Source organism: Nematolebias whitei, chromosome 12 (assembly GCF_014905685.2).
Source record: "Nematolebias whitei isolate Nwh7 chromosome 12, NemWhi1, whole genome shotgun sequence".
Taxonomy (NCBI): Eukaryota; Metazoa; Chordata; class Actinopteri; order Cyprinodontiformes; family Rivulidae; genus Nematolebias; species Nematolebias whitei.
Genome location: NC_056509.1, coordinates 45552060 through 45573806, shown reverse-complemented (window position 1 = coordinate 45573806; position 21747 = coordinate 45552060). Strand labels below are relative to the sequence as shown.

General features: G+C 40.3%; 1 protein-coding gene across 1 annotated transcript; it reads right to left on the bottom strand.

Annotated features, from left to right (window-relative positions):
• Positions 1-4670: 4670 nt before the first annotated feature.
• Positions 4671-21068, bottom strand: dnajc5ga (DnaJ (Hsp40) homolog, subfamily C, member 5 gamma a). Its single transcript, XM_037685958.1, has 7 exons — positions 20899-21068; positions 13465-13592; positions 11303-11516; positions 8830-8986; positions 7409-7537; positions 6511-6554; positions 4671-5082 (listed from the first exon to the last, which is right to left on the bottom strand). The coding sequence occupies exons 2-6, from the start codon at positions 13581-13583 to the stop codon at positions 6535-6537; spliced, it is 639 nt and encodes a 212-aa protein (XP_037541886.1). The 5' UTR covers positions 13584-13592; positions 20899-21068; the 3' UTR covers positions 4671-5082; positions 6511-6534.
• Positions 21069-21747: the final 679 nt, after the last annotated feature.

Sequence of the window (21747 nt, the reverse complement as noted above, 5' to 3'; positions counted from 1 at the left end):
AAAAAGGCCTCATTAACTGCAACCAACTGCAAAATAAATGAGAAAAATCTGAAAATTTTCCATTGCGGTCTCATTGAAATTTGAGTCTTTGCGACCAAACGACCAGCAAGCCGTGCAGCCACGTTTTGCGTGGAATATTTTCCAAACTACGATTTCCAGAACCATAATCTAGAGTGACGTTTATGATTTAATCTACTAGAGCACACTTTAGAAATGAAGATGGGTAAAAGATTTGGTCTGTGTTCTTTTTTTTAATCATCATCTTTAGTGTGTTGTTTTGGATCTGGACATTTCGGGTCATTTCAAGCAACAAGACTGAGTTTCTGTGACTCAGAACTAAACTGAAAATCCCCACAAACAATCCGAGAATTTTTTTTTCTGAGAAGAGACAATCATGACACAAACGTATGAAAACATCTGAGTGGAAAAATATATTAGCGTTTGGAAGGAAATAACTGTAACCAAAGTTTACCATTTGCTCAAACATGTCGACAGAAATCAAGCTTCAGTTTTAGGCTGAACGACAGTGAAGCCTCCATCTTTAACCTGAACATCGAGGTAACAGAAGCTTTCAGAGCCAACAGGTCTGAATCTGAGACGACAAACCTTCAAACGTTTCCTCTCGTGTTCACTTCATCAAAAACACTGAAGACAACAAGTTGAAATCAACAAGACGTTAGTTAAAACCAGGGCTTAATTTGTAAACCAAACAATGCCGGAATGTGCGCGGGGGGTACCCCCAGAAAATTTTGAATAAAGTAGATCCCATTTCCTGCATTCTGGTGTATTTTAATGGGTTGTTAAACATCTTCATTTACCAACGTTTGTAAACATTTGATTCAATAACTATTTTAGAGAGCAACAAGAAGTAGCCTGACCAACAGCTCTCCTTGTGTGAATAGAGCACGCTCCGCTTCTCTCAAGTATCCTACCCCTCACTTGACGGTTGAGCCTGACTCTTCTCCACTGGATTCACTCTCCTCCTTGTTGTTGTCCTCCTCTACATGTGAAACCCCCAGGCTCCTCCTCCTCCTGTTCATGGCAGCTGGCTGTGGGCTCCTGCCTGGGTATGAGAGTCTGGTTATCTCGACACTCACTCACACCATTCCACCTGCTCCAGTACCATCTCCAGTGCCATTGCCTTCATGCGCTTCAATTCTCAGTTGTTTAATTGCACAATGAGAAGACTTTTTTTTTTTTTAATTAATGTAAATGGGACTGTCTTTTCGACATTTTGCCCGTGACTGTACTTTTAGGGGCGGACATTATTTTAAGGGTAAAAGTAGAAATGCTTACTTGAAGGGCCAGCTCTGATGTGATATTAGGAAGCTCGAGAGTGGCTGTTTTGTTTAAAATTAGTGTTTATGTAATTATTTCCAGATTACATATCCAGTATAGGCTTTATTCGTTTCATTCAAGGCAGTCAAATTTGTTCAAAACTTTATCATTAATAATCCTGAGAGTTACCGGATCCAAGCAAACCGTTATCAGAACGCACCCAGTCAAAATTAAAGAGTTCCCAGAGCCTGTTCCAGCAGGATCCGGCTCAAATTAAGCCCTGGTTAAAACAGTACAGATAGCTGTAAAGCACTTTTGTTTTGTTCTGGGCAAACACACAGACAGAAGGTGAACTTCCACAGAATGAACTGTGATAAAAAAAGCAACTTTAGTGTCTTCATCTAAAACAAACCTAGGCTAAAATGCTCAGTAGATTTAGTTGATGATTAAAAAAAACGTTACTGTGAATATTTAAAGTCAAAATGTCTCGGCTTTAAATTTGTCTTCGCCTGAACTTATTTAAATTGTTTGATGAAATTTGATTTCTGCTTCGCAACCAATTTTTCATTCTAAACCCCAACCCTAAACCAATGCAACTGCTGTAGGCTTGTTGAGCCACTATTACAGCAATTAAAGGAAGCAGGCGACAGTTAGTACCTTGGCAAATCGTTATCGGCTTCATAAATCTCTCCTGCAATAAACCCTGGAGAAAAGTGGGTTTACCTGGGATTGACAAAACATATCTAATCCAGTCAAATGATGTGACGTGTGTAAACAAAACAAAGAAACTGTACGTTTGTTTGAGAGAAGGCATGGAAAACTTCTAAATTCATCTGATCCCCTAAAGTTTCCAACCACGAAGAGCGAAGTCCGTGTCCAATAAAGCCTAGTTTCATTGCTCATGAAAATAAAAGCTTATTTACTGGATTGTTCTCTAAACATTAAAGGGTAACGCTGCAAACCTTCCTACATGTTCAAGAGCTCCGTCACCGCTCGCTCTAGCACGATTCTTCAAGGCACAGCACTGTCAAGTCAGAGCGTAAAGTTAAAGAGGTTTCCATGCAGGAAACTCAACATAAATCAGTGGAAATGTGATTTATGGGCCACAAAGATGCTGAACTTTATGAGTCTTTATGTAAAATGTGAGTGCCTGAATTTTGAAGTAACGACGGTTGATTGATGGAGTTTTGTTTCAAGGTTCTGAAACAAAACTCCCAATTCCAAAACTGGGATGCTGTGAAAAATGTAGTTATAGAACAGAACGACTTCCACACCTCAGAAACCCATATTTTCATCACAGCGGTACAAAGTAAATAAATTACATGTTTAAACTAAGGAGGGCTAAATATAAAGAGCATTTCAGAGCGGCGTGATATCTCAGAAGTAAAGATGGGCAGAGGTTCACCCGTCTGTAAATCTACTGCTTGAAGCTCAACCAGACAAAACAGAAGCCATATGTGAACACCATCAAGAACGGCTGCCGTCTTCTCGGGACCAAAGCTTCTTTAAAATGGAATGAGTCCAGAACTGTTCTGTGGTCAGACGGGTCCAAATCTGAAGATTATTTTGGAAGCCTGGTCCTTCGAACTAAAGAGAAGAGGAACCGCCCGGCCTATTATCAGCTCACGGTTCAAAAGCCTGCCTCTCTGATGGTATTGGGGTGCATTACTGCATCTGACATGGGCAGCTTACACATCTGGAAAGGCTCCGTCAATGCAGTAAAATATCTACAGGTCTTGGAACATCTGCTCCCGTCCAGCAAAGACCCAGGACTGTTCACAACGATCGCCGTCTCCGGGCACTGCGCATCAACACGGACATTTTAACACCGGGTTAAGAAACACTCATTGCATCTGTGATTACTTTAAACATTTTATCTGGTTACAACTTTCTCGCTGTGAAACACACAAACCAGACCAGCAAAACCATCGGTTCACCTCAAACCTCCCTGTCCGAACTGCACAACCGCTCAGCGAGCAGGAAGGCCGCCCTGATCACAGAAGATCCTCCTCCTCCATCATTCGTCCCAGCTGCTCCTAAAGTCCTTCTGGCCCCGAAAGCAATCTACAAAAAGTCATTTATTCTGTTTGCAAAGATTCACACTGAGCACTTTAAAACAACTGTATCGCTACACACCCACACTAGTAACAGATCCCCCGTGTGTTTTTGTGGCTTCTACGAGCGTCTCGAATTGTTATTGTATTGTTGAAGCGCAGTCAAAGGAAAACATCTGTCACCATTTGGGACAGACGATAACATTTATTCCATTTTATTCTAAAAACATCTATATTATAAAATGCCAATTAGTAAAAAGTTAACTATTTAAGGAAGCCAGCAGATTGTCCCAACCTCCAACAAGTGGTCTCCTCAGCTCCTAGACGTTCACCAACTGTTAAAAGAAGAGGGGATGTTTTAGAGGGGGGAAACATGGCCCGGCTACGAGACGTGCTGCTGCCATTAGATTCAAAATCATCTGCTAAAAAAGAACCATTTCTTAGTTTAAACATGTTTACTATGCTCCACTGTCAATAAAATATGGAACTAAGTTTTGCAGATCATTGCTTTCAGTTTTTATTTACGTCATAAGCGGGGTTGCAAGTTTATAAAACATTTTGCAAATACAAAAAAAAAAAAAAAAACCTAAAAACACACCGTAAGTAACCATTATGGACATTAATGGAAAGTAACAGCTAAATTAATGTAACAGATCCGCCTCGTGAGGTGCACAGACCCAAACGAGTGCTTCATATAAACGCACACCTTTTGACAAACAGAACTGTGGCTGACTGAGCAAATGGCATTTTAACACACAGCTGGGCACGGAGCCAGAGTCACCGGCCGTCTGGCTACACGATGGCTAATGTGACTGCAACACGAGAAAGAGCACGAGAACGACGTGACAACAAACAGTCGAGTCAGAACGTTCCACCAGAGTCCCATCGTTTGGCATCGGTCATTGCACATTACACAGGGGTTGTGATTTTTCTTTGAAGCGCACGACAACGTCGGGGATGGCATGAGAAAGTTTCTGAGTATACGATGCGTTTTACCAGAGTGCGCAGGGATAAGCAGAGCAGGTTTTCAACATCTTGTGGTTTAGACTTTCATGCTGTACAGGAATAAAAACGCATGCTCCCCCCAGCTCCACGTTTGGCTCAGTCGTTTAGCATCAAATCCTGAAATGTTGTGGCATCCTTATGACAAATGTCTTTTGTCCTCAAAGAGGTGAAAGGTGGATTTCCAAATCCCCACACTTGGCATTAAGACTTCGTTTTAGTAGTTGGAGGGCCCTGATGCAACATTTAACTGGACGATTGTTCACATGAGGAGGATGAGACTTCTTTCTCAGTCTTAATGTTCCCGTTTCTCATGACGTGCATCAAATTTAACACCAGCCCTCTCGGCTCGCGCTAATGGAAACGAGCTGATGTGGAAGAAGATCCTGCTGATGATCAAGACAAAGGAATGTGGGACAAATCTTGTCATGCTGTTCCTCACGTTTTTCTTTTTTTGCCCCTCTGATCAGAGAAAAAATGAGATGAGGTCGAGGTTTTGGACTTTCCGGGGGAGAACATCCAGCTGTTAATGGACATTTCCAAAAATGGATAAAGAGAGGGAGCCTTTTCTCCAGGTGGATCCATGGAGACAACAGGAGGAAATTTAGACCTCACAGGTGTTCCCGGGTACATCAGGTAGATCTGACGTGGAACTGGAGTGAGCAGGGGGTCTGGGTTGGCTGGTAACTTTGGGCTGGTTTTTCTCTGGGGCGCTCCCAGCTGTGGATGGTAGAAGGGCCTCAAAAGGCTAAAGAAAAGAGTAAAGAAAGATGGATATAAAAAGCAAATAAGGCAAACGTATAAAAGGTTTCCAACATTATTGATCATAGGCCTGTCACGATAAACGATAAATCAATTAATCGCATGATAAATGAATGTTATAGACCTCATTTTCATTCATCAGCTTTACTTTGTATCTCTCTCTTTCTACTGAAGACACTGGATGAAAAAACGGCTCAACTCCGGTGCTCTTCACTGACCCCTCTCTTTCTCTTTAAAATCCATTCTAACCGTCCAAAATAGCGTTTTTGAATCGTTAAAAGCAGCTAAGCTACGAGCTAAGCTAACAGGCCGACCTCGGGGTAAAAAACCTCCGTCTTGTCGAAGCTCCAAAATTCACGTTTGAAACCAGTGCTTTCATGTAAAAAGTTTTTCTCTGCAAAAAAAAAAAAAAAGCTGAGAATTTGTTTACTGATTTTTTTATTAAAAGCTTTGTGTTAAAAATGCTACGCTAAAGAGCTCAAACCACACTGAGGGTCCGCCATTTTGAGAACCGAAGAGAGACGGCCCATATCAAGTTAAGGGGTCACCCTCCCATTATTCTTAGACACGTTGCTCGCTCCCTCGCTATCCATCCTCGGTTCAAACGGTCTTGTACTGCCATCTGGTAGTTGAAAAAAGGTACTACATGTAAAACAAATTAAACATTTCTTCTTAAATTTAATTAGTCAAATTTCAAACAATATTATCGTTTATCGCAATAATTTCCGAGACAATTAATCATCCAGCAAAATTTGTTATTGTGAAAGAAATGTTGGTTATTTTTGTGTGTAGTACTTTTTTGACCACTGGATGGCAGTATAAGACGATTTGAACTGAAGGATGGATAGTGAAGGAGCGAGCAGCGTGTCTCTAAGAAAAATGGGAGGGAGGCCCCTTGACGTGACATGGTCTGTCTATAAAAATAAAAAAAATCAGTAAACAAGTTCTCAGCTTCTTTTTGCAGAGAAAAAACTTTTTACATGAAGGCACAGGTTTCAACTGTGAATTTTGGAGTTTCGACATGACCCCCCCCCCCACCGACTGAGGTCAGCCTGTTAGCTTAGCTCGTAGCATAGCTTCTCAGCTTAGCTGCTTTTAACGATCCAAAAACGCAATTTTGGACGGTTAAAACTGATTTTAAAGAGAAAAGTGAAAGGGAAGGGTCAGTGAAGAGCACTGGAGTTGAGCCTTTTGTCATCCAATGTCTTCAGTAGAAAGAGAGAGACACGAAGAAACGATAAAGCTGATAAATGAAAATGAGGTCGATAATTTTCATTTATCATGGAATTAAATGATTTATCGTTTATCGCGACAGGCCTACTCATCTGGTTATTTGCTGAAAACATGAGAAGCGCAGACACGTCGAAACGGTTTGATTTCTGCCGCTTCGCTTTTTCCACAGACGACATTTTACCTTCCTGCTTCTGCTGGTGGAGCGTTATTTGCACGGTAACGTTCCTGCGAACGAAGACAGAAAAATTATCACCGACATATAAACAGAATGAAAGTCAAATTAAATCACAGCTCGACTTCTGTAGAGTTTTCTTTCCCAGAGAGGGACATTTCAATACGTTCTGGGTTATATTCATGTTTCAGAGAACGGCCTTGCTGCCTTAAAGGTTAAAGTTTTAAACTAAGATCTCATGTGATTTGTTAGAGTTCGGCGTATGTGATGAGAATAACTCTCAGCTACTACCACATCCTATTTTAGCTCAATATCTGTAACAATTACTAAAATTATAAATGTCTAAGTTATAGTCAGAGTAGAGTTCCGTTAACATCCTTCCACGTGTTAATGAGACATTTTACTAACAGAACGAGAAACAAACACAAATAATAAAAAATGACACCTAAAGTTGACCTGAAACCCAGTGGGTTTCATAAATCAGACAAAAGAAGCATGTACGTGATTAATTTGATCATTTCAGTGAACATCTGGTTCAAACCACTGAATAACGCCCTTCCTCTTCACAGGAGTAGACTGAAAACATCCCATGCATCGTGCACAGAACAAACAAAACATATGTGTTTATGAGGACATTATGAGAAGACATGCAGGCACAAGACGACATGAACAGGATCATTGTTGTGGTTTGTGTGCCACAGCGGTTGAGTGGAAAGCAGGAACAGTTTGTTACGGGTCGGTAAAGAAGCAGAACCCACAAACAGCCTGAGAAGGAGCCCACGTGCAGATGGAGACGATGACTCGTGACAAACAAAACAGATGGAAGACGACGAGACGCTCCGATCAGACGACGTGGCTCTTACGAGTCACTCAGACTCTGGTTAGATGTCCTCTGCGTTCGCTTCACCTGCTGGGTTAGCCGAACTTGGAGACCGGGGCTCAGGTGGAGGCATGGGCAGGGGGATGGGCTTACTCTGGTCTTCTGGGGTCTCTGGACCCAGATTAGAAGTGGGCTGGATTATAATTACAGTAGTACCTGTTGGATTGGAGTGTAGGTGAGTGTTAAATCCATCATTGTACAAATGCTGTTTGAAATGTGAGAAAACTTTAAATTTAGAGAAGCTGATGTGCTGCAGTTGCGCGCGCGCGCGCGCACGCACGCACACACACACACACAAACACAAAAAAAAGGCAGGCTACAAGTAGCAACAAGCAGGCTAAATGTAGCAACAGGCTGGCTAAAAACAAAAAAGGCTGGCTAAAAGTAACAAAAGGCAGGCTACAAGTAACAAAAGGCTGGCTAAATGTAGCAACAGGCTGGCTAAAAACAAAAAAGGCAGGCTACAAGTAGCAAAAGGCTAACTAAAAGTAACAAAAGGCAGGCTAAATGTAGCAACAGGCTGGTTACAACAAAAAAAGGCTAGCTAAATGTAGCAACAGGCTGGCTAAAAACAAAAAAGGCAGGATACAAGTAGCAACAGGCTGGCTAAAAGTAACAAAAGGCAGGCTACAAGTAGCAACAAGCAGGCTAAATGTAGCAACAGGCTGGCTAAAAACAAAAAAGGCAGGCTACAAGTAGCAAAAGGCTAACTAAAAGTAACAAAAGGCAGGTTAAAAGTAGCAAAAGGCTGGCTAAATGTAGCAACAGGCTGGTTACAACAAAAAAAGGCTAGCTAAATGTAGCAACAGGCTGGCTAAAAACAAAAAAGGCAGGATACAAGTAGCAACAGGCTGGCTAAAAGTAATAAAAGGCAGGTTAAAAGTAGCAAAAGGCTGGCTAAATGTAGCAACAGGCTGGTTACAACAAAAAAAGGCTGGCTAAATGTAGCAACAGGCTGGCTAAAAACAAAAAAGGCAGGCTACAAGTAGCAAAAGGCTAACTAAAAAGTAACAAAAGGCAGGTTAAAAGTAGCAAAAGGCTGGCTAAATGTAGCAACAGACTGGTTACAACAAAAAAAAGGCAGGCTACAAGTAGCAACAGGCTGGCTAAAACAAAAAAGCTGGCTAAATGTAGCAACAGGCTGGCTAAAACAAAAAAGCTGGCTAAATGTAGCAACAAGCTGGCTAAAACAAAAAAGCTGGCTAAATGTAGCAACAAGCTGGCTAAAACAAAAAAGCTGGCTAAATGTAGCAACAAGCTGGCTAAAACAAAAAAAGGCTGGCTACAAGTAGCAAAAGGCTGGCTACAAAAAATAAAAAAATAAAAAGGCAGGCTAAAAGTAAGTGCAAATCATAAACGCTGTAAAAAGAAGTGATTGATTCTGTTGCTTTGTTGGGAATTAATTCTGACAGATGCACAGAAAAGCCTCCACTCGGTGCGACACTCACCTCCGTCCTGGTCCGCTTTGATCTGGGCCTCCAGGTCCTCCGGGTCAACGTACTGGTAGCTTTCTTCGTCATCGGGAGGTTTGCACTTCCCGCAGCAGAAACAGCAGCAGCAGCAACAGCAGCAGCAGGTGAAAACTGTACAGCACAGCACCAGACTCTGCAGGGGTTAACAACAAAACACATTGTTCAGATATGACGACGAGATTCAACACAATTTAATCGTGTCCAGACTGTCAGCGAACAACGAGAACTTTTCTCCAGTCCTGTCAGATTACAGCTCAGTCAGAGCAGCTGACACATTTACAAACTGTATATCTAAGAAAAAGGATAATCCAGGAGTTAACAGTATTAGTCTCGAACACAAGAAAAGACTGGAGATATTTTGATTCAGAGCCTTGAAGCACACCAAGTCAGAACAAACAGATCAAGAACATAAATACTTTGCTGTAATCTCTGGCTTAAACATTTCTGACCGTGTCACAAAAAACAAAGCGTCATAAGCTTTACAGATGCTGCACATATGCTGCACATCTGTGGAATTATAAAGCATTACACTGAGCACAAGATGTTGGCTGTAATCCACAGCAGCGCAGCCGGTCCACAGACTCATCGTATGCATTTCAAAGATTCCCTGAGCTCTGTCCATTATCTGTATAAGTCTTGGAACTGTCTTGATTAAATACTGTACAACAGCCACTGAAGCGCATGTAGCTCTTTGAGCGCCCTCAGTTTGGAGAAATGCATCTTAACCCAACAGGACCAACAAACTAACAGTTGGTCCAAACGTAGCCAGGACTAAAGTGGATTGCTGTCGTCCTAACGGAGCTTTAATCTGAAAACTTCCATAGCGGTTCATGCAAATACTACGTCATACACCAACTTCATAATAAGCTCATTTTATTGCCCGTCACCAGATGTGAAAAGAAAAACGTTTTATTTTGCTGTGTTCGTTTGTCTCATCACTGAGAGTTTAATAAAACTTTCAGAAAGTGATCCCTAAACGTTACACAAGTTATTCACTTTTGAAGTCAATCCAATTCAAGATGGCCGTCACAGCAAAAGGATCTTGGCAAAAACAGCTAAAACTTAGACAGTTTTACAAATATGGAGCTAAACTTTGGTTTGGTAGTAGCTGAACATTGTCCCCAAAACATACTTTGAGCGCTAACATATATATATTTACTTAAAACATTGCTGAAGTCAACCCTGTGTCTGTTAGCAAAATATCACATAAACCATGGAAACATTTTAACGAAAGTTGCCAAAAGAAACCACCTACAGCTGACTAACCTTCGGACTCAACCCAAGATGGTTCCCATCTCAACACAAAAAAGGCTAACTTAGCTAACGTTGCAGATGCTGAGCTAAGATTTAGTGTAGCGGTAGCTGAAAGTCGTCCCCGACACATCGACGAGGGTTTAAAGGTTTGCATTTGTTCGAAACGCAGTGACGTTCTGAAGATTGGAGTTATTTTAAAACGGCATCGAATGACTCAAGACCAACTACCGGTGTTATTATCGCAAGACTTCTAAAGTGAACTACAACCATCTCAGAAAAAAACAACTCCCAACAGTTAGTATTTGCTCATAAATAACCCCAGACTTTCATCTAAATAGCGTAATGCCAAACTGAGGACAATGTAAAGGTCTATAAATAGCGTTTGCATGAACGGTTATGAAATCTTTGAGATATGAAATGTAAAGACAGCCCTTTAGTCTCAGCTACATTCAGGCTAGCTGCTAGCTGTTAGCTCGTCAATCCAATCAGAATTAAAGCTTTTCTCCAAACCGAGGACAAAGAGCTGCCTACAACAGGTAAGATATTAACTGTTCATAACTTTTCCACAGAACCTTATTTTAAAATAACTGGCATATTCTATATATACTTTATTTGGCACACAATTACATCCAGACCTTGTCATACAATGAACTTTATAAGGTATAGTTCTACTTATGACTGCTCCATAATAAACCTGTTAAATATTAGCTTAGATGAATATTTAATTTGCAGAGTTCTTCTCTAATTAAACATAAAAACAACTAGTAAAATTAAAAAAAAAGATTAAGACCGTTGATAAGTTCAGTTTTTAATTAGTTGGCAGGTTTGGAAATTAGGAGTAGCTACAAGACAAATGAGGTCAAATAAGAAATTAGTTGACAGAATAAAAAAAAAAGAGGTGAATTTAAAGATTGTTCTTTCAAAAAATAACTTTTCTGGGCATGACAAAACCTTTGCAAAACAACTCCCCAAGTGTCAGCCATGTTTGTAATTTTAGATTCTGCATCCGTGCAAAAAAAAATATAAAAGAAATTTAAAAAAATCTGTGAATATTTAGTATTTAACAAAAACAAGAACGTTCCTGAAAACAAATGTGTTTCATGCCATTTTGAAATTAGCTTCTTATATTTTAGGCTTTTAGACCTTGAACTGGTGAATTTTAAAGTTTCATGAGAAAACAAACATTATTACAAACCTTAAACCACCATTTGGACATGAGGAAGTAATATTTGACGCTTTCCTCTCCGAACTGCTCGGACACGTAAAGCCCCATGGAGCCATACTCGTCATAAATCTTCCTCTTGTTCTCGTCATTTAAAATCGAGTTGGCGTTGTTGATTTCCTTAAACTTCTCCGCTGCTTCGGGGTTGTCGGGGTTCTTGTCTGGGTGGTACTTCAGAGCGAGTTTCCTGTCGGAAAAGAAAGGAGAACATTAAAAAAATCAAACATTGTGAGTGAATGTGACAGAAATAACGAACTGCACATTTCAGCTCTGGACTGTGTGTCATTAAACACGTTGTACAGCAGGTGTGGAAAGTTTGTTCAAATTATTTAAAGCCTAAAACATTTTGTACCCTTTACTGTCACTTTAGGGCCAAAACAAATAACTAAATGATTGAAAACCTTAATAAGAAAATTTATTAGCATTTGCCCTAATTATAAAACTTAAAAAAATGAAAGCGTTTAAAATAAATGTATTCTTCAAAAGTGGGAGGATGTCCCTCTTTCAAATTTCACCCCCATTTTGTACCAAATGGTTGTCATTTTGTACCCAGCTTGTACAAAATATTACTAATAATCACCTTCCACTTAAAAAAATAATAATTTAAGAGACACCAGCTTTATCAGACCTCACATCTTTTATCCACTAACAGTAATGAGGTTATTTTTTTTAAACATTCATGATAAAGTTAACAAATGATGTAATAAGAGTGGTGGTGCAGAGGTTAGAGAGGGTGGGCCTGTGATTGAAGGTCGCCGGTTCAACTCTCCAGACCGACATCAAAACGTGGGGGAAAAAGGTGAGACACCCACACCTGTCTCCACCCTTGTTTGCCCCACTCTGTGCCCTTGAGCAAGGCCCTTAACCCCCACCATCTGCTCCCCTGGGTGCCCTGGATGGCAGCGCTCTGCTCCACACAGAGGGCTGTGGTAGCTCAGTGGGCTGTGGTTGCGTCAGGAAGGGCATCCGGCAGAAAAACAAAATACCAAGTCTTCGTGCGACAGTTAGCTGTGAGGACCCCTGAAGACGGGAGCAGCCGAAATAAAAAAAAGTATTAAATCTTCCTGTAACCAGCTGGGGTGCAGAACGTCTGCTCTGTGCAAGGTTTCCTCTCTGAGCTCTCCATAGAACACCACCTATTTGACAGGTGTGTCGCCCCAGTCAGAGTCCTCCTCTCCACGGTCCGTACAGCCTAGAACAAGCAGGGCAATAATCCCCAGAATCACGAACCCGCTTGGTTTCCCACCTCACCAGATAAAATAAATAAATAAATAAACAGAAAGAGCAGCGGTATTTCCCTGGGGGCTGATGTTTGAGGCTGCGTGACCCGTTATTTTTATTTCTAACCCAGAAGTCTTAACACTGAGGCTTGTGTGTCATTTTGACCCAAGGGCAGCAGGAGGGTTAAAGTGTACTTCCTTAGATGCAAACCTGAGTTCAGCTGCAGAGGTGGGTACAAAACAGACCGAGGTGTGTATAAAGTGACAGAAGTTAAACTTGTTTTTGTACCAAATAACATGGGTACGAAGTGAACAAAACTAAGGTACAATTTAACAAATGTAGGAACTTATCTGGAGTGCCATAATGTTCAGAACTACAAACTCACAGATTAATGTGGCTCACAATTGTTTTTAGGCAAGAATGCTCTTTTATATGTGATTTTAGGTGCACAAGTTCTTCTGAGGATTGATAAATATTTGTTTGTGTAATTAGTGCTAAGTTTTCTTGAATGGAAAATAAATATTGGTCAAAATAAAAAACAACAACTTGTGTATATTGGTAGATTTATAAAAATCAGTATCAGCCACAAATCACATCTGTTGACCTCATGAAAAATTTCCTTTCCAAACATTTTTCTAAACAATATCCAAATGGCAATAATAATTGGTAACATATCAGTAAAGTGCCTTCCTGTCACTTATCTGTACTTACAAAGACAAAAGAGAAACTTGAGTTAGGAAGACACCATTGTGAGTTTCTCCCAGGAATCTGAGTCGTGTTAAAAAGACTTGAGGAAACATTTCCAGGCTGGAATGGCTTACTGCTCTGCAGAGGCTAACCCTTCTTAAAGAGGCAGCTAAGGCGCTTAATAAGTTCAGTAATTATTCAGGTTACTACACGCTCGAACAGATTACCTGTATGCTTTTTTGATTTCCTCTGCAGAAGCTCCTTTCTCGAGGCCTAGCACCTTGTACACACTCTCCCCGGAGGTGGACATCTTCCTCTGGGGGCGGGAGGAATTCTGTTCAGCCATGGCTCACTTCTAGGGAACAAACAAACAAACAAATTAAAAAAATATATATATATATTGAGATCATGTCTCAAAGTTCAGTGTGTCTGAACACTCTGCTCTGAAGCAGTTACACAATCCAATCAGGAAGCACTTAATCCAACTTAAATATTTTTGTTGACCAAAGGAGCTGCGCAGAAAAGTAGACAATATAGTTAAGTACGGTATTTGTTGCCGTATAAGTCACAATATTTTGCATAAATTAACATCTGAGACTTATAAAGCGAAGAGATGTATTTGTGTGCCCCCCCATATTTATAAACCAATTTTTGGCTGAGATCTGACAATTTAATTCATTCCGACATGGAAAATATTGAACACTACCATTTTCAGCCACTAGAGGGCCCTCGACTAGTACGGCAAGCCAAGTGTCTCATTAATAGGTAAAAGTGGCTATTAATGAGACACTTGGCTTGCCATACAGAGTCATATCTTTGTCTCGCTCTGGAACTCCTGGAGCAAACGTCAAATCAGCTGCATTTCGCCGCCCAGACGAAATGCGGCTGATTTGACCATTAAAGTGCATTTATTAAGGAAAAGTTCAACTGAGACACAACTTTGCTATAATGTCGAGCAAACAATTGTTTTTAAGTGTCAATCTTGTTAAAGTCCTCCCCGTACACGCTCCTGTGGCCGCCATTTGGCAGCCAATCAATTTAATAGATGCGACTTATACGGCGAAGTGACTTATTTATGTTTTTTTCCACTTTATTAGACATTTTTGGACTGATGTAACTTATATGGCTGTGTGATGTGTACAGTGGTTAGTACGGTGTATGTATGTATGTATGTATATATATATATATATATATATATATATATGAAGGATTTTATTCTACAAGTTTCCTGCTTAAGGTTAGGCGAAGACACAGCGCTGAGATGTGCATCTTTCCAGACTGTTCAGCTACTATCCCCGTCACTTTAAATTAATTATTCTTTTGTCTTTGTCGTCTACTGTCGTCATCATTCTTTGTTAAAACCAGGTCTCTCTTGTAAACGAGTCCTCGAGGCTCAATGAGCCTAACGGTTGAATGAATTTTGTTGTTTGACATTTTTACCGTTTTGGTTTTAAAACAAGTCGGTGTAATTTTTCCCACAGCTGACGAGAAAAAAAAAAAGGCTCCCACAACCTCACTGACCACTATATTTAAAAAAAAAACACTCAAATCAGAAATGGCACATTCATTTAGGGCATTTAATTAGAAAAAAAAATTGCTTCAAAAGGTGTTGAGGTCGAACAAAAGATAAAAAAAAAAAAAAGATGGGATGGAAAATTGCTCTAAAACTGACACTTGAAAATTCTGCACCAGACAGTAACACAAAACAAAAGGATTTCTACAAAACTCTGGCAACTGAACCAACAGACCTACTCAGACACTCGAACGATGCCACAGCGGTCACCGACTAAAGAAGATTACGTTTTGCTGACCGACCAGATTACCCATCCAGGTCTACGTCAGAGAGGACCAGCGTCCTGGTCTGAGCCTGACTGGACAGATTCATGCAAGCCCAACACTGTGGCTCAAATATTTACATACAGTGACAATAAGAGAGCAGACAGAGGAAAATCTTTCAGCTTCACACTCGAGAAACGCTGAAAAAAAGCAGAAATAAAACAATAAAATTGACTAACTTCAACACCAAAAAAATGCTCAACACAAAATGCCCAATTTTTCTAGCATATGTTTGACAACTGGCTCCATATTCCTTATTATACAATATTAGACGCAACAGATGTACAAAAAAAGATTATGGCTTTATGAATTTACATCTGCTGCACACTTCCCATTAACTCCTGCTAATAACTGGATTATTTGTTATAACTAATAACTGAAAAAAAGCATTACAGCCACATGAACTATAACACACACAGAAATTAGTGCTATATATATATATATATATATATATATATATATATATATATTAATTTCTCTTAAATGGTAAATGGGCTGTACTTCTACGGCACTTTTCCATCTAATCAAGATACTCAAAGCGCTTTATGCCACATCATTCATACAGCACTTTACTAGATCTGTACAAAGAATAATCAGAGCTTTATCACATTCATACACCGGTGGGACACACCGGAGGCAACGAGGGGTTCAGAGTCTTGCTCAGGGACACTTCAGCATGTGACTGCTTGTGGAATCGAACCCCAAACTCTTGCATTGGAGGACAACTGCTCCACTCAGCCACAGTTGCCTCTAAAAGCCGTTAGGACTGCACAATAAAATTTAACTGCATATTGATTGCAACATAAATACAGCAAGAGCGCTGCAATAAATAGTTATATTTCGATTCACGTGCATTCATGTGGTATAATTATACTTTTGGTCAATCCAGCTGATTCTGTGGGCCTCGACGTCCACATCTGGATTAATGGCGGTGATTACCAAAGACAAAGTCAGAAAAATGTGGGTTTATTGGAACCGATAGTCGCTATCATAGTAAGCAGTAATTTTACACATCGCAAGTTTTTAAAACCTCATGCAGCCTCAATTTAGGGAACTTAAAAAAGTTCATATATATTTGGAAAGATGGTTAAATAGTGGTAGTTTAATGAGTATAGTTTTAATATATACGGCAATCCTCAAATGTTATAAATTTATTAATTTAGATAGTTAAGGTGTCAGTAGTTACAGAAAGGACTTAAAGAAAAGTCTTGAGCATGCCTTTGTCTGTTACCAAAATATTTAATAAAACAGTGGAGACAGTTTAAAGAAGCATGCGGCATGCCAACAGTAATCAATGGATGTGATTCAACGACTAACTGTTGGAGTCAATCCCATTCAAGATGTCCGCCAGGCTTCACTGCAACATTATAATTAGCACCAGCCAACACAAAAAACAGCTAAAATTCAGTCACTTTTACAGATTTGAGCTAAAACTTCATGTGGTAGTAGGTAAGAGGTATTCCCAGCCATATCCTGAGCAGCTCACAAGATCGCATCGATCAGAATATTTTTTAAAGGTTTGACAAAAATGGCTACAACTGTCATTTTTAAACACGAGATAACCTAGTTCAAAACTCCGGCATGAAAGGTAGCGGGCAATACGCATTCCTTCAAGGACTGCTAGGCCTTTAAGACAATAAAACTGCATTTACGGTCAAATCGTTTGAGTGGCTGTGACTGGTTCAGGATCTGGAGCGGTTTCCTCAGCCAGGACAGAGCCAGCTCTCCTGATGAGCTGTTGGCATCAGCTTTCTTCACCCGGCTGCCCCAGCACATGGTTCGTCTCCGTGTCCCTGTGATGGACGTCCAACCTGTCCAGGGTCCCCCGCCTCTCGCACAGTGATTGCTGGACATGAGCACCAGCGACCCCCCGTGACCCAAAACAGAAGAAGCAGGTAAAGATAATGGATGGATGGATATATTCACCTCATCTTCGGTGCGTAATAAGCTTCTTGATGCAAAATAACCCCATTTACTCTCCTCAGTCAAAGTGCTTTTTTAAAAGTAGATATTTATTGAGTCTTTTTAGAAGAAAACTACAGTGAAGTCTGACCAGCAGGCTAAGTGTTCGTCACGTTTGTAACGCGAGGTCATTTTAGCTTTTAAAGAGAAACTCCCCTGAATGAGTCCATCTTCATCACAGCAGCTCCGCTCTTGTCGTTTCTCCCATAATTAAAGAGCCTCACTCTGCTTACACTACCGTTTTTTTTTTACTGCACCAGACGCTTCGGTCACATTTCAGCTCCTCAAGAAGGGCACTCGGAGCTAGATTAGTGTTGGTTCAAACTATGTATAAAAAGTGGAGAAGCCTGCATGAGCTAGTTTATGAGCATCGTCAATCTCAGTTCACACTCTGAGCCGACATTTTACAATTAAGCTGCAAAAGAATAAGACGTAATGAATGACTGGACGTATTCTCCATCTTCTGCTCCTTTGCTGTGGTCGGTATTCTTACCGGGGGCATGCGTCTGGAAAAACCCCAAAGGGATGCATCCAAGTCAGATACCTGAACCACCTCAAAGGACTCCTTTGGATGCAGAAGAGCAGCAGCTCCGGTTTAAGCTCCCCACAGATGACAGACATCCTCACCCCGTCTAAGACTGAGCCCGGCCACTGGAAGCTCATTATGGCCGCTTGCATCCAGGATGTTATCCTTCCAGTCGTGAGCAAAGGTGAGGGTTGGAACTAGACCGACCAGTAAATTGAGAGCTTTGCCTTTCGACTCAACTCTTTCTTCACCACAACTGACCGAAGCAACACCCTCAATACTGAGGATGAGGCCCCGATCAGTCGATCCCTCTCCTGCTTCATCCCAACATGACTCGTGAACAAGACGCCCAGATACTTGGGTTACGTTCACATTACAGGTATATGCAGCACAGATTGTATTTTTCTTGAGTCTGAACATGACAAATCTTTTTTTTGTTTGTTTTTCAAATCCACCCCAGGTCTTATGTTTTATATGGTACTGAACTGGATGCATCCCAACGTTTTTCAAAGCGACCTCAGTCTGAACGGTCATGTCAGATTTCACCAGACTTCTACATCAGTGAGGTAGGGTCAAGCAGATGGATCGAATATTAACAATGATGACACCTCATGCAGTTTAAATCTTGGAGTGCCACACGTTTTCAGCTACCGAACAAAAGTCCAGTTGTTTTGTCTTTGTTGTTTAATTTCCCATGTCATGGATGACTGAGAATCTTCAGCACCAGACTGTCAGACCACATCTGACATGAATGTAAAATGGCAAGTGCATTTATTTCTTTTTCAAAAAGACTTAAAAAGAAAAAAGGTAGGGTGCTCAAGTACCTCATCAGGGTTTTAATTTTGGCCTCTTGTGAAAATGAGCTTTGATAAAAAAAGTTTAAAGGTCCGTTCTAAAGTGTGAATAATGAGAAATCGGACAAATCTGACAGGAGAGGCCGGTCCGTACCAAAAGTGCCTAACAAAAGTATTTTCCCCACCATATACAGCATTTCCTCTTTAACACTTTCTTTAAAATATTGTTAAAATGACATCTTGCATCATTCTCATGAACCCAGTATCGACTTGTTACGTCCCCGTTAAGACGACGAATGATCCAAATCGCTTCATTGATTCAAGTTTTCAACTCAAAATAAAAAGCATAGACAAACATTTTTTGAAAAGTTATTAATAGTATAAAAAAAATTAAAAAAAACTTTAAAAGCATCTGTTTTGTGCTCAAAGGTTTCCAAAAGTACTGACAAGGCTTCTCGTTCAAGACAACTGAGGAAAATCATATGAAGACTGCAGACAACTCAAATTAATAAATAAATAATAAATCAGAAAGCACAGCATCTTAAGATCGTCTGCAACAGAGACACTCCTAAAATAAGAACCTTTACTGTTAAAAATAGCTCTGTAAGAAGTGAAACGTCTTGGGAGATATGGAAATGTGACAGCCAGATTCAAATAAATCTAATCTGCACAAGAAAAAATATTAAAGTGACGCAAATGCAAAATACCACTCTGAAAAGACGTGCAACTTTCCTCCTATCAGCTTCTGTGTATTACGCAGAAAGGCTAGAGGATTTGGGTTACTCCATAAAGAGCATATGTGACAACTGTGACATGCGTTTGTTTACCTACAGAAACAGCCGAAGTCACTGAACTCAAGTACTGAAGTACATCAATGAGGACATCCATAGACAAGTCATTTGAGACGGAGAAGTCTGACAATTTTCATTTATTAGTATGTATTTATGCTCAGATTTGTTGAGTAAAGTATACAAATTAAAGTGCTTTGTTTACATTGAGTGCAAACCTGTATTTCAGAATGACCTATGAATAAATGTTCACGTTCATAGTCATTTGCATCACATGCGGTACATGAGGTGAAACGAAATTGTGTACGCAAGGTCTCAGTTACATCCAAAAATAGCAAAAATATAAAGTATAATAGAGGCAGTATGCAAGAATCAAAGATAAATGCTAAACAAATTACTCACAAATGTGGAGAACTACCAACGTAAACTCTTTCAAGTGGCACCATTTGATATACAGTAATCCAGAATAACCCTTTAAAATGTTAGATTTCACCCAATAGAGGGCAAAATGTCTTACTGCAAAAAAGAAACTGTCCAGATAGATCATTATTGGATTTCGTACCTGGATGATTGAGCATGAACTTTGATGTCTTGAACCACTTTGGCTGCCTGACTGCGAGGAATCGACGAGGGACAGGACAGCCCCCAGAAACCATCTTATCACCAGCAAACTGGTTGGTCCACTAAAGGAGTGCACTGCTTAGTGGGAAAAACAGTTTACTTGGGACTCCTCAGACTGATGAAGCCCTCTGGATCGAGGGCGAAACGTCTTTCCGCAAAAAAAGAAACTGTCCAGATGACCTGATAGATCATTATTGGCTTTTGTACCTGGATGATCGAGCATGAACTTTTGACGTTTGATTTCACCTTTTGTGCAGAGTAACTTTAATCTAGAGTGAGAATACTCTTTAAATGATGAAAAACTCATCACGTTGTGCAACAAATCAAACTAGATCCATAAAAATGGGCCTTGTGGCATTTATTTGTTGCCATCAAACATTGAACCACAGCTCTGACAGCCCAAGTTCAAACTTAAACATTAATGTTCAACCAGAAATATTAGCTAATCTGATAAGTTACTGTTCTCAAAACTAAATTCTTACATATGGAAGTTTTACATGAGGTCCAAGAGTGTTTCATTCAAACTATAGAGATTAAAGCCTTACCTGCAGAGACAGGTGATATGCTAAATTTAATCCCAACCCCAGTGGCGTGGATGAAACGGGAGTTTGGGGATCATGCAGAAAGAAATAAAGCGTGATTCTCTGTTTGTCCTTGTGGAGCTCTAATCCTCTGCTAATCTCCTCACACAGACTTTCTATTTTACACCCACCCTTCATAAACCGACCATTCACACCGTTTCTCCCCAAGAACGACCGTTTCTTCCGGTTTTTCCCATCAGGACCAGAACAACTAACCTCGACAAATGCCAGTTTAGAAGTGGAAGGACACAGCGAAGATGAATCTGCAAAAACGTGGACCAAGCAACAAGCTCGTGGAAGAACACGCTGCTGCTAAACCAAACTACGATTCGAAGCATTCCTCTTCCTAATATTAGGACACAACACTTGAATTAAATTAACATTTGCGATATGAAACTCGGTGATCAGTTCGGAGCAAAAAAATAAATAAATAAAAGCGGTGCTCATCAAACGAAACAAAACGCCATTATTTCACCCATTTTCTACACAAACAGCAAGCTAGCACTCGCCACCGCCCCGTTTAGCTTTAACCTCAAGTACAAAAACGACTCACCTTGTGTAAACTGAACACCGTGTATCTCGTTGTGAGGTTAACTGGATCATGTAGGCATTTGATTCACTGTCTCGGTTCGCAGTTAACGGGACAGAAGCGCGGTTCCGTTAGCCGCGGGTAGCAGGGAAGTGACAGTCCGGCTGAGCTCACCGGGTCGCTCCTCCTTCCAGGAAATCAAAGCTGTGGGATGTGTTGCGTTCAAAGCCCAAACCGCCCGTCCGAAACGAGAAGCGCAACTAAATACATAAAGGATCTTGTTACACTACAACTCTCATATGCTTCGTAAATAAGTACTTGGAAAACAGAGTGTTACAATACAATATTACGGATTAATAAAAAAGCTATTTTTGTCCCTCAACCACGCCAAACTCCCCAAAAATAAAAATTAAAAAGCGCTCGGAGATCAGGCTGGATATTTTTTCCAAGAGCTTTGAATGCAGCACTGCAACCAGTTCCATTTCTCTGATGTTCTGTTCTAGTTCTATTCTCGAACAATTCAAATATAAATATTGTAACTGTTAAAGGTTTGAAAAGCTCAACCATCCAGATACATAAATCACCAAAAAAAAAAAAAGATTAAGTCATTTCATCTGTACAGTTTATTCTTGGGAGAAACGTTTCAACTTTCATCCAAAAGACTTCATCAGTCTGAGGCCTGCCAACCCAGATCTGTCTTATAAATACAAAGTTTGTTTTCTCAGTCATCCAGGTATATAACAACAAAAAAGGTTGAATCATGTCATCTGGACTTCGTTTTTTTGTTAAAAAGAAACGTTTCGCCCCTCATCCAAGAGGCTTCGTCAGTCTTTGTGTTTTTGAAACCATTAGTGAAAAGGCCAGACTTCAGGG

Coding starts and splice junctions, on each gene's coding strand:
- dnajc5ga (XM_037685958.1), bottom strand. CDS start 13,583: ATGGCTGAACAGAATTCCTCCCGCCCCCAGAGGAAGATGTCCACCTCC. Junction 7,538..8,829: donor CAAAGCGGACCAGGACGGAG/GTGAGTGTCGCA, acceptor CCAATCCAACAG/GTACTACTGTAATTATAATC. Junction 6,555..7,408: donor AAGTTCGGCTAACCCAGCAG/GTGAAGCGAACG, acceptor CTTCGTTCGCAG/GAACGTTACCGTGCAAATAA.